General features: G+C 31.7%; 1 protein-coding gene across 2 annotated transcripts in view; it reads right to left on the bottom strand.

Annotated features, from left to right (window-relative positions):
* Positions 1–7,284: 7,284 nt before the first annotated feature.
* Positions 7,285–14,334, bottom strand: part of LOC131953006 (uncharacterized) — a 17,611-nt gene continuing 10,561 nt past the window's right edge. Inside the window, exons 6-10 of one of the 2 annotated variants that reach the window (XM_059315978.1) lie at positions 13,888–13,995; positions 13,098–13,158; positions 12,146–12,279; positions 9,852–9,980; positions 7,285–7,597 (exon numbers count right to left, since the gene is read on the bottom strand). In XM_059315978.1, the coding sequence (XP_059171961.1) occupies positions 7,539–7,597; positions 9,852–9,980; positions 12,146–12,279; positions 13,098–13,158; positions 13,888–13,995 (491 nt within the window). In that variant the 3' untranslated portion in view covers positions 7,285–7,538. The remainder of the gene's footprint in view (positions 7,598–9,851; positions 9,981–12,145; positions 12,280–13,097; positions 13,159–13,887; positions 13,996–14,334) is intronic. The other variant, XM_059315979.1, reaches the window with a different exon arrangement.

Here is a 14,334-nt window from a genome sequence, read left to right on the forward strand (position 1 = left end):
GTATTTTAGCTGCTAGCCGAATGGTTGGATTGTCTGTTAATGTATTTTAGTGGCTAGCTGAATGGTTGGATTGTCTGTTAATGTATTTTAGCTGCTAGCCGAATGGTTGGATTGTCTGTTAATGTATTGTAGTGGCTAGCCGAATGGTTGGATTGTCTGTTAATGTATTTTAGTGGCTAGCCGAATGGTTGGATTGTCTGTTAATGTATTTTAGTGGCTAGCTGAATGGTTGGATTGTCTGTTAATGTATTTTAGTGGCTAGCCGAATGGTTGGATGGTCTGTTAATGTATTTTAGTGGATAGCCCAATGATTGGATTGTCTGTTAATGTATTTTAGCTGCTAGCCGAATGGTTGGATTGTCTGTTAATGTATTTTAGTGGCTTGCCGAATGGTTGGATTGTCTGTTAATGTATTTTAGCGGCTAGCCGAATGGTTGGATTGTCCGTTAATGTATTTTAGCTGCTCACCGAATGGTTGGATTGTCTGTTAATGTATTTTAGGGGCTAGCCGAATGGTTGGATTGCCTGTTAATGTATTTTAGCTGCTAGCCGAATGGTTGGATTGCCTGTTAATGTATTTTAGCTGCTAGCCGAATGGTTGGATTGTCTGTTTATGTATTTTAGTGGCTAGCTGAATGGTTGGATTGTCTGTTAATGTATTTTAGCTGCTCGCCGAATGGTTGGATTGTCTGTTAATGTATTTTAGCTGCTAGCCGAATGGTTGGATTGTCTGTTAATGTATTTTAGTGGCTAGCTGAATGGTTGGATTGTCTGTTAATGTATTTTAGCTGCTAGCCGAATGGTTGGATTGTCTGTTAATGTATTGTAGTGGCTAGCCGAATGGTTGGATTGTCTGTTAATGTATTTTAGTGGCTAGCCGAATGGTTGGATTGTCTGTTAATGTATTTTAATGACTAGCTGAATGGTTGGATTGTCTGTTAATGTATTTTAGTGGCTAGCCGAATGGTTGGATGGTCTGTTAATGTATTTTAGTGGATAGCCCAATGATTGGATTGTCTGTTAATGTATTTTAGTGGCTAGCTGAATGGTTGGATTGTCTGTTAATGTATTTTAGTGGCTAGCTGAATGGTTGGATTGTCTGTTAATGTATTTTAGGGGCTAGCCGAATGGTTGGATTGCCTGTTAATGTATTTTAGCTGCTAGCCGAATGGTTGGATTGCCTGTTAATGTATTTTAGCTGCTAGCCGAATGGTTGGATTGTCTGTTTATGTATTTTAGTGGCTAGCTGAATGGTTGGATTGTCTGTTAATGTATTTTAGCTGCTCACCGAATGGTTGGATTGTCTGTTAATGTATTTTAGGGGCTAGCCGAATGGTTGGATTGCCTGTTAATGTATTTTAGCTGCTAGCCGAATGGTTGGATTGCCTGTTAATGTATTTTAGCTGCTAGCCGAATGGTTGGATTGTCTGTTTATGTATTTTAGTGGCTAGCTGAATGGTTGGATTGTCTGTTAATGTATTTTAGCTGCTCGCCGAATGGTTGGATTGTCTGTTAATGTATTTTAGCTGCTAGCCGAATGGTTGGATTGTCTGTTAATGTATTTTAGTGGCTAGCTGAATGGTTGGATTGTCTGTTAATGTATTTTAGTGGCTAGCTGAATGGTTGGATTGTCTGTTAATGTATTTTAGTGGCTAGCCGAATGGTTGGATGGTCTGTTAATGTATTTTAGTGGATAGCCCAATGATTGGATTGTCTGTTAATGTATTTTAGCTGCTAGCCGAATGGTTGGATTGTCTGTTAATGTATTTTAGTGGCTAGCTGAATGGTTGGATTGTCTGTTAATGTATTTTAGCTGCTCGCCGAATGGTTGGATTGTCTGTTAATGTTTTTTAGTGGCTAGCTGAATGGTTGGATTGTCTGTTAATGTATTTTAGCTGCTAGCCGAATAGTTGGATTGTCTGTTAATGTATTTTAGTGGCTAGCTGAATGGTTGGGATTGTCTGTTAATGTATTTTAGCTGCTCGCCGAATGGTTGGATTGTCTGTTAATGTATTGTAGTGGCTAGCCGAATGGTTGGATTGTCTGTTAATGTATTTTAGTGGCTAGCCGAATGGTTGGATTGTCTTTTAATGTATTTTAGTGGCTAGCCGAATGGTTGGATTGTCTGTTAATGTATTTTAGTGGCTAGCTGAATTGTTTGATTGTCAGTAGCCAAATTCACACTTGGCTGTGGTTGCTGGGCTAAGACAATATCCACAGTTTTCTCATCAAGTGATCTACCAGCTTCAGCTATAAGTTGAACAATCAAGTTGGACTTGAACTGAGCTAGACTGATCTTCGCTTGCTCGGGGTGAGACTCACGAAATAACATGGCAGCTTTGACATGGCAGATTCCCAACAGCCAGTGAAATATTTTTTCCACCACTTGTGGCTTTTTCTTTTGTGGCAGCTATAGTAGCCAACTAGCTGATCTGCTCTATCACAACCAATCATATTTTGATTATATAAATCTATGGCTGACGTATTTTCAGCGGCACCATGTTTGGTTTTGATTTGTGTTTTGCTAACACTTCCTTGACTGGTATCAACTAACACAAACCCCTGTTAGCCTTTTTATCCCTAAATGCCACTGTAAGGTACTTGTCTTCATGCATGTACCACTTCACCTCCATATGTCTCAAGACATGAGACTTAAGTGTAGGAGGAAAAATTGTCCATCTTGTATCGCCCGTGCTAGTGTAATCACGACTGAGAAACTCAAGCAGATGTACAGAGGTATAAAACATATCTTAAAAAATACGATGACCTTTTGTTGGTGGTGCAACACATTTTTTAAAAACCTTTTCAGCCATGGTGCTATTGCTGTCTAGGTCTGGATGATAAGCAGTTGCAGAACCGTAGTACATAAATAAATTTACAAAATGCCCCGTCTTACTGTCGCACAAGCCAAATTTTTTTTATATGATACTTAGAAGGCTTTGTGGCATTGAACTGCCCATCTTACTGTCGCACTAGCCAAATGTTTGTATATGATACTTAGAAGGCTGTGTGGCATTGAACTGTTTTAATATGATACTTAGAAGGCATTGAATCAATGAAAAAATCAATGAAAAAATATTTCAAACAAACTAAATTTAGGATCCATGTTGTGATCTAAAATTTTAAATTCTTAAATGAATTTTCTTTGAATGGTGTTTTACGTTTAATTATTTTTGAAAGTAGCTACTTTCTTTTCACTCTTAAAAAGGAACATTGTTTTGTCATAAAATCATAATCAAAAGTATTATGATGAATTTTGGTTCAAATAAATCGGAATAAGATTTTCTTATTTAAGATACAAATGTTCTAAAAAGTATTTTAACTAAAGTATTATAATTTTTCCTAATTTATTATGAATTTAATTTCATATAAATTTATGTGAGGTTTGTGTCGAAACACAATAAATTTTTTCAGCGTTTAAAAACAAAGAAAAAATGTTAAAAAAACGAAATTTAGAACCCAAATTGTGATCTAAAGTTTTTAAATTCTGAAATGTATTTTCTTTGAATGGTTTTATTTACGTCTAATTATTTTTGGAAGTAGCTACATTCTTTTAACTGTACAAAGAAATAGACTGTTACTTTTTCATGTATAGCTTTGTTTTTAAATTAATACATCTCGTAGTCTTCCTTATGTCATAATCAAATACCATTTTTAATGTTATTAATATGATTAATTAAATTATTTAAAATGAAAAATTTAGTTAAAAGACATTAAAATTGTTGCATTTTCATAAAAAATCTGAGAGTATACAGTTTTTTTAGTACTAAAGTTTGTACTTTTTTTTAACTTTAAAAGTTTATTCAAAAGATTTGTAACTTTAAGAAATTTGCACAAACTTAAATCGGTGGTCCATTTACACCCGAGCATCACAATGCATTCTCATACATCATTGTATAATTGAGTTTTGACTTCACTTGTTATAGTTATTGTTTAATAGTTATTCTACTTTTTTATCTCTTGGACATCTCTGTGATATAACCGGCAATTGAATTTAATTTCATATGAGCTTATTTGAGGCTTGTTTTTTCCACACAATAATTTAGTCAGCGTTTAAAATCAGTGAAAACATATTTTAAACAAACTAAATTTAGGTCCCATGTTGTGTCCTAAAATTATTAAATTCTTAAATGAATTTTCTGTGAATGGTGTTTTACGTTTAATGATTTCTGAAATTAGATACTTTCTTTTCACTCTACAAAAAGAGCATTGTTTTGTTAAAAAATAAATATCAAAAGCATTATTAAACAAAAAATAAAAAATAATTATGTCTACATCTTGATGAATTTCAGTTCAATTAAATGGGTATAAGATTTTCTTAATTAAGATACATACAATTGTTCTAAAAAGTATTTCAACTACAGTATCATATTTTTTTCCTAATTTATAAGAATTAATTTCATATAAATTTATGTGAGGTTTGGGTCAAAACACAAAAAATTTATTCCGCGTTTAAAAAACAATAAAAAATGTTTTATAAAAAAAGGAAATTTAGAACCCAAATTGCGATCTAAAGTTTTTAAATTCTGAAATGTATTTTCTTTAAATGGTTTTATTTACGTCTAATTATTTTTGGAAGTAGCTACATTCTTTTAACTGTCCAAAGAAATAAACATAGTTTTTTCATACAATTCATATAAAAAGTATTATTACATAAAGAAATTTTTTAAAATATGTTTGCATCTGAATGATTTCTGATTCAAGTGAATGTGTTTCCTTTTTTGTTTTGTTTTCAAATACAATAAAAATACAATTGTTCTGTTAACAAATGCCTTAAATTTAACTATTACTTTTTTATGTATAGCTTTGTTTTTAAATTAATACATTTCGTAGTCTTCCTTATGTCGTAATCAAATACCATTTTTAATGTTATTAATATGATTAATCAAATTATTTAAAATGAAAAATTAAGTTAACAGACATTAAAATTGTTGTTGCATTTTTTTTGTAAAAATCTGAGAGTATACAGTTTTTTTAGTACTAAAATGTGTACTTTTTAAAAGTTTATTCAAAAGATTTATTACTTTAAGAAATTTGCACAAAATGGAAACGGTCGTCCATTTATACCAGAGCATCACAATGAATTTTCATACATTATTGTATAATTATGTTTTAAAATCAATGAACAAATTTTTCAAACAAATTAAATTTAGGACCCATGTTGTGATCTAAAAATTTTAAATTATTAAATGAATTTTCTTTGAATTGTGTTTTACGTTAAATTATTTTTAAATTCGTTACTTTTTTTTTCATTCTACAAAGAACATTGTTTTGTGATAAAATTAACATCAAAAGCATTATTAAATAAAAAATAATTATGCCTGCATTCCGATTATTTTTTTTCTACCACGAAAACAAACTAAAAAAGGGAAATAAAAAAACAGAAGTAATCGGCAATAAATAAAACAAAGTGAAGTAATGTGTATTTTTTTAAAACTTTCGTGAAGGATCAAACATTTTCTTTGACTTTGTTTATTCCAAATGATTTTAATTAAAATCATACGTTTATAGAATGAACCTTTTTTTTTTCAAATTTTCCTTATAAGTTTTTCAAAATTTTTATTTAAGTAATAAACGTTGCGGATCAATTCCAGTTTTTTTACTATGTTCCTCTATTGCCTGTCCGCTGTCACATACAGAATTGAGCTTTGTTAAGCTTTATATATTAGATATATACAGGTGTATATATATATATAAATATATATATATATATATATATATATATATATATATATATATATATATATACATATATACATATATATATATATAGATAGATTGATTGATTGACAGATAGATAGATAGATAGATAGATAGATAGATAGATAGATAGATAGATAGATAGATAGATAGATAGATAGATAGATAGATTTATATGTATATAAATATACATACATATATATGTATGTATATTTGTAAAGTGAAATTAAGTCATTTAAATGTTTAGAGATACTGATATTATATATTTCCATGAATTTAGATCTATTGTAAGAGTCAAATTTTTTTTTTTTTATTTTGAAACAAGGGCGCATTTTAACAGATTGAGAATCTATGCACTATTCTGACCAAAATCGTGTTTCAAACGTACATGTGACAGGCAAACAAGTTGCAAAAATTCAGAAACGTTTTGGCGAGTTTTAAATATGTGCACTCTTTGTGTTTCTTTACTTCCACTTTTTAAATTTAATAAAAAAATAAGAAAAGTTAAATTAAATAAAATTAATTTAATTGACATTGTTATTTTTTCCTGTTTGAAAAAAATTGAGTCTATTCTTCTTGTAAGTTTGTTTGTGTTGAGGACAACTAATTTAGTTTGTGTCATATATTTTTACTGATATAACGTTCCCCCTCCCATCCCACCAAAACATTGCACTTTTTAGGGTGTTGAATCAAATTACAAATCAAACCTTAAAAACTTTTTCACTAATTGAGATATATCAGCACATTTGGTATCCACTCTCTTAGAATCTTAAGTTCTTTACATAGCAACTTTCAAAACTGCTTTTGACATATCACCAAAATGTACACCACTGGCATCTCAAGAATTTCAGGTTATACACATTTGGATTTTAATTATTTTCTGTTTTTAAAAATATTTTTTATAAAGAAATGTAAAAAAATACAGACTTATTAAAAACATATGTTTAAAAAGTCTGTATTTTACTAACATCTCTTTATTAATCACTAAGTGAATTTCTATTGGTGTTTAATATTTTTTTTACATGAATCCTAGGTGGATAAAGAACACAACTGTGTATAGTATTCGAAAAACTGAAAAATGGACAGTCTGGTTCTAGAAAAGCGATACATACATACATACATATGAATATTTATCAATCTATATTTATCTATATATCTACACATGCATATATATATATATATATATATATATATATATATATATATATATATATATATATATATATATATATATATATATATATATATATATACATTTATATGGTGACAGGACAAATGATCTCAGGACAAATGATCTCAAGTACAAATGATCTCATGGACAAAATAGATCATTTGTCATGGAACCATATATATATATATATATATATATATATATATATATATATATATATATATATATATATATGTATATATATATATATATACACACACACATATATATATATATACACGCATATATATTTATATATATGTATATATATATATATATATATATGCATATATATATATATATATATATATATGCGTGCACGTGTGTCAAAGCATGCAGTCAGTGTATATGGAAACAACTCAAAACATGCAAGGGAATAGTTTTATTTGAAAGTTACTTGATATAATAAAAACATATACTATTTTTAGTCACATTAAAAGTATATTCTTTTTCTGAATTCCTTGGATATTCGTCTGCTTTGTTAATGATCTTTTGAATAAAAATGTTATTATTCATTTTGAATTAACTTCCTTTGCTACTAGTAAATTTTGATGAATTGTTATATTTTTTCCTTGCGTTTTTTTATTGCTGGTGACGAAACAGATTTCACCGATGATGGCATGAGATCTCACACACTGACAAGAATAAGGATGATCCCTATCGCCAGCATAACAAACCAAGAGTTTCCTGTCGAAATAAATAATTTAAAAAATATTTTTAGTGCAATGAATTTATATTTTTTAAAAATACAAAAATAAACAAAAAAAAAACAACGTATTATCAGTTATGTTCAGATTGTATTATTTGAATAAAACAGTAAATAATGGTCTTGTTTTATCAATAACTTTACATTGAAAGGTTGGAAATGAATTGTCACAATAACGTTGATTCGGGTTCCCTATATCACCTCTGCAGGCGGGAGCTTAGTGCTCATGGCGTGTTTATCGGTGCCCAACAGGACTAGTGTAGAAGGGGCCAGACAAAAATGTGGCTGGTCCTCCATGTTGTGTGATGGGCTAACTACTCGTTGACGCTAATTATTAGTTAGAGGAAAACCAACACAAAACTAACGCATACTCATAGAAGAGATGCAACAATAGCATACTAAAGTTCTTTGTCCGTGTGAAACTAATTTCTACAGCGTTGAAATGTAATAATACTGCTCTATTCAGAAATATGAAACGTCTGCAATCTTGGTATTGATAGTGAAGTCTTAAAACACCTAATTTTCAACCATCATATGCTACTGTAGTGAACACACGGACAATCCTTTAAGGGTGATCCAGTTCGTCACTCAACATATAAGACAAAAAAAACAACACAAACGGGTTACTAACAAGACTGAATGTAACAAAGGCTCGTGAAAACTAAAATAATGTAATAATATCTACACTATCAACAACTAACACAGTCTACTCTAAACAAAACATACACACGCTAATACAAAAACTAAGACACAGTTGCTAACTAATAGTACAGACCCAACCTACATAAACCTTGGATGAGATCTGGACGTAACTCAGGAAATCACACACGTTTTTACACACCTTATATATACTTGCAGAAAAAAAAATGTAGCCTACAAACCGGACTATCACAACTGATACACGAAGACTGAACAGGGACGATCGAAACAGGGTAGGCCTACCAAGTACAAGCAAAATTCACCCCCCATTCATCACACTACACTCATTCACTGCAGTTAAACACTGACAAACAATGCAAAGGAGAAAGAACGTGTTTTTACGGGGCGCTGCAATCTGTTGTTAAGTTATCTAAACACGACATTCTGATCCTCATGGTAGGCTAAAACACAGGCTTAGAAAATGTGATAGTATATAAACAAACAGCCAAGGGAAATGAACGAGAATAAAGAAACCTACATAGATATTTGTTATAATTCTATTTTAATATCATAAAGCAAAATAGACTGATCATTGCTGGAGAATCTCACTTTAGGATGTACGATAAAAGTGGGCAGCTGATAAAGCTTCTGATAAGTTCATGGTTGACAGAGTTTCTAGCATACTACATCGTATCAGTTAAAGAACACAATGAGCTATGCTTAGATAACTAATGCATAATTTTTTATAGGTTTGATTGGGAATTATTTAAAACAGATGAGTCTCTACAGCTGGGGACAGTGACTCTTTTAAGAGAGACAACTCTAAAATCGAACAATTTCTGCCTTGTAGTTTGTTCTTCGTTGGACAAAAGCTACGGAAGCAAATCCAAAAAAGAAAAGCAGGTTGAAAAAGCAGAATAAGAAAGATGAAATAAAAACAAAGTCGGTGCTACTGGCGCTCAAGTTTATCCACACTACCTGACAAACAGTATACCGTAATAGGGCTGGAAAGTAGGTCACCAATCAGTTCTATGGCTCATGCAGGTTTTATTGAGCCGTAGAACTAGTTTGTGACCTACTTACCAGCCCTATTAGCTCTAAAAGTCGAGAATAGTGCTTATACGAGAGTCTGGGGCGCTAAGGGTCACATAAATGGCCAGGTACTATAGTTCGAAGGTAGCCGAAAGGGAACTCTGGCGGTCAAAATGAACACTATTGTCTTGGTCCGATATTCATGATTTGAGGCTGGGTCGAGGGGGGGGGGGAGGAATGCCGATGTGGGGAAATGGGAAGGGACGATAATTTTTCTAAAACTATATATATATATATATATATATATATATATATATATATATATATATATATATATATATATATATATATATATATATATATATATATATACAGAAACATTTAAACACATATACACTCTTTAAAAAAAATTGTTAACGCGCTATTTAGATTTTCCTTTAATAAAACCTTAAAAAAATGTTACTGCTTAGATCTGTAATTATTGTCACCAGCCGTTAATACGCTTAATAAAATGTTACCCGCATAATTTATTAAAGTGTATCTTCATTAATTAAAATACTCTACCTTTAATAACTGATGCTTTCTGCGTGTTGGTTGAAAATGCAAAGCCGTTGATTGATTTTAAATCGAAGCATCTGAGGTCGTCTGTGTACTTTAGATTGATTGAAACAAAATTGGTTTCGAGGTCATAGCCTGTATCGTTACACAAAAGTGAAAAGTTCTTGTTTATTTGGACATTTACTTTAAAAACAAATAAACCAGGAGTGACCTTCCCTAAACTTTCTAGAATATTCTTATATAAAACAACAGGGGATGGCTACTCGGGATATAGACATGATTTTCAATTACTTAAACTTTGTAAAATACAATAAAATCTCGTAGAAAAAAGAATTGCACATCAAGTGAACGCCAAACTAATTATGCATAATAGTGCGGAATATTGTTAGTACTTTATAAATTAAAATAGTTTTTTAGAAATTCGAAATAGCGTAGTTACTACAACCGAATATACTAAAAATTTGACAGAAGGTAGAGAATTAGATCGTTTACTTACATGTAAAATTTCATTTATCTATCTGAAATAGTACTCAAGACATCAGCTTTTGAAAAAGTAAAAGAAGTTCCGTTTCCGGTTATCGGAAATCGCTCAAAAGTTGATACGGATCTACAAATTTGATATCATACTTATATATTACGTTTCATTAACCTAGCTGTTACGGTACTGAAGTTATTGTGTTTACAGACAGACAGACACACACACACACATACATACACACAGATACGAATTTGGTCAAGTTTGAGCTTTGGTGCAAGGTTTAGGTGAATGACTACAACTGTATTTAATTATGTAGTTGATACGTGTAGATCACAGTTAAATCAAGTTTAAAGGCCGTTTCTGGATAAAAATCCCTATTCTATGACACTTTTCGTTTCCAGTTAAATTGAAAGTAAGTTAGGAATTTTGGTTTTAATTTCAATTTAGAGAAAAAGACAGCACTTTCAACCTAACGCCCGTTGTATTTCTCTCTCAACGAGCCATTAATCTAGTAATAGAATACTATTGCTATAATAGAACATTTAATGATTGCACATTGGAAATCTAAAAGACTTGACCCTAAGTTGAGAAGAACAAAATGTTGCCGATATAACATCTCATTTCCACAAAGTTGATGGGACAGGACGCAGGGGCGTAGGGGGTGCGGGGTGCGGACCGAACCGGGTGACACCATTTAGGGGGGTGACACCAAGGCAAAAAATAGCAAAATATATAGAGAAAAACTTGAGGGGGGGGGGTGCAAATCGAAAGTTTGAGGGGGGGGGGGGGTGCAAATTGAAAACTCGAAAGTTTGTCCCCGGGAAGGGTCGCTACGCCTCTGGGGGGTGACACCATTAAGTGCCGCACCGGGTGACACCCGACCTTGCTATGCCACTGACAGGACGTAACCCGTACAGTTGTGTCGCAGGACATGACCGAAAGGACACCAGAGCTGCTAATCCTTTCGCCTTCATTATTTACCAGCCATTGCTTACCGTTACTCGTGAATTTTAGACCTAAATATTTTTAAAAAAATGTTATACTTGATTTAGAAATATATTTTATAAAATAGTTATTGATCAAAACGCAATGTGCTTTACTATACGATAACAGATGTTAGTGACACAGAAACAAATTAAACAAATAGCTAAAAAGAAAGAATAGTTTATGAGTTATATTGTACAATTTTCTTTCGGCTATAGCTTTAATTATGAATATATTCGTATGTTATTCTTAATAGGTTCCAAGATGTTATCAGTTTACAATTATGTAAACCAAAACTCGTAATTTGAGAATATACTGTTAACAAATTTAAACTAGAAAGTAGAATTAAAGAACGTACCAAAGTTAGAGGAGAAAGTAATCTGGGGTTAAAAGTTTTTATAAAATTAATGGTTGCTGATAGACCGTTTCCAAAGTTAATTCTTCAAACAGATCTAAGCCTCTAATGTACTCTAATTTTATATGTCATATTGCATTGAAATAGAGTTTAATCCACTGCCAAATTTGTAAGAAATCTGTCCGATTAAAATGATTGAAATTTTGCTCGCGCGTTTCGGCCCATGACGAAGCAAGCACGACAAAATCACGAGAAAGCAAGTTTAAGTATTTAAAATGGATTAAAAATCATGTCTATATCCCGAGTTGCCATCCCCTGTTGTTTCATATAAGAATATTCGAGAAAGTTTAGGGGAGATCACTTCCGGTTTATTTGACACAACGCCGTGGTTAGAATAATCAGAATAATAAATAAACCGGTAGTGATCTCCCCTAGTCCTTATATAAATATATAAAAGTAAAGTATTTATAAAGTAGAACCTACCAGAGCCGCATCCATCAATATCACCCTTCTCCTTGATTCTCCTCCAAATGTCTAAACTTTGTCGACCCCTATATTTTCTGCACTTATCCGACCCCATTACCATGGCACAGCAGACCAATTGCCTATGCGTATCGCTGGAATAAATTAAAAAAAAAACAAACAACAACAACATTGTGTAAATTGGGTGACATCCATTTGTGACTTTTATAGGGGTAATGTGTGTGTATATATGTGTGTCCTTGTGTGTGAGGGGTTCTTGTTTGTCATGTTGTGTATGTCAGCATGGAGAATTTAACATCGACATTTTTAAAAAGTTTATTAACAAAACGCGTATAAATTCGCCTGTATATAAAATAAATACAATTGTATGTCACATTGTTCTAAATACATAATTAAAGTGTACTAAACTCAAATTGAGTCGTTTTTTTAAATGATGTTTTGTCAGCATACGTTGCAACTTTTGGTCTTATTGTCATCATCACTTCCGGCAAATGGTGTCCGCCGGTGAACTTTGCCCCTAGTGCTATTTATTAAATCAGTGACATTGCCGATAAAAACAAAGCACTATTTCAAATCACAGCATTGATGATGCTTAAGGTACTATACATGCTACTGAATGTGTATATTAAAGTTATGATTATTCTATTTTATTTATACTTTTTGAAAACTTATTGCGTTGGCGGAGAGACAGTTTGCAACCAGTCACATCATTTAATGGTTGACAATATAAATTGCATACATCGAAACATATACTTAAAAAAAATAGTATGTGTTTTTTTCAGGAAAAAAATGTACTATGGAAGAGGTTTAAGGGAAACAGAATGTAATATTTTTTAAATGGGGGCCGGGGATAGTAATACACTTGATTTCGACAGGGGGTAATACACGAACTAGTAAGGACACTGGTAAAAAAAATACACAAAATATAATGCAGTTTTGAAGTAATACTTACTCGCAGTCCGGATCAGTTTTTCTCCAACAGTCTTCAAAAAAATGACAAAATCTATGGCCAGCTGGAATAAAAAGCAAAACTGTTACGTTTATTCTTTTTTGCAAAAATGTTCTTGTCGATAAAAGAAAAAAAAAAAAACCTGGATATTGAAATTTTTAAAAATAAGATTTCAATACCACGAAGTATTAAATGTTTTATTGTAATTAATAGCCTTTACTGTACAGTAATGCTTAATATTATGTTAATATTTGATCTGCAAGTAATTCATATAACCTGTGTAGATTTCTAGCATTCGTTGATTTTAAATGCATACATATAGGAAACCTAATTAAGTTAAAAAAAAATGCTTGAATAATAATTGGAAATAACTATAGAAACTGTAATATAGATTTTAAATAAAACCAACGTAAAAAATCTTAATAAACTTCAAAAGACAATAACAATTTTGTTTGGAGAAATTTCACAAGCCACCACTATTTTTAATCAATAACGCAATTTTTGTTTATGTTTTAAATTTTTGTACATTAAAGAACCTCATTACTATGAAGTTCTTTAAGTTTGTTTAATCTTTTAGCATTTAGTGCGTTCCTCATGAATTAAACAACACATATGGATATAATTATTTACTTCTGTAGATCGCGATGTCTATGTCTAAAACACGGTAATGTGCCCCGTAGAAAACTTTGAAATAAAAGGTTTCATTTAAAGTTAGTCAAATGCAAGTGCCAAGATTCGCTTCACAACCACAAGCTAGAAAACAAACACAATGTAAACAAACTACAAATCTTACTAATAATATCAAAAGGTATTTTTCGATAAATATAAAAGTCATAGCAAGGTACAAGGTCCAATCTACTGCTGTTAAAGGAAAACCCAACAACTGAGTTTGCATCTGGATCTACATAAAATGCAAGGATTATATTTGGTTAGCTTAAGGTAAATCTATTATAAATTCCTTACTTTAAAAAAAATAAAATAATTACCTGTCAAAGTCTGTCACTGTTTGTGTATGTGTCTCTATGTGAGGTGTCGGTGTCTGTGTAAATGTACACTGCATGTATTTATATATGTATATGTGCATGTGCATGTGCATGTGCATGTGCATGTGCATGTGCATGTGCATGTGCATGTGCATGTGCATGTGCATGTGCATGTGCATGTGCATGTGCATGTGCATGTGCATGTGCATGTGCATGTGCATGTGCATGTGCATGTGCATGTGCATGTGCATGTGCAT

Source organism: Physella acuta, unplaced genomic scaffold (assembly GCF_028476545.2).
Source record: "Physella acuta isolate Inbredline_101_S28 unplaced genomic scaffold, ASM2847654v3 ptg000899l, whole genome shotgun sequence".
Classification (NCBI taxonomy): Eukaryota; Metazoa; Mollusca; class Gastropoda; family Physidae; genus Physella; species Physella acuta.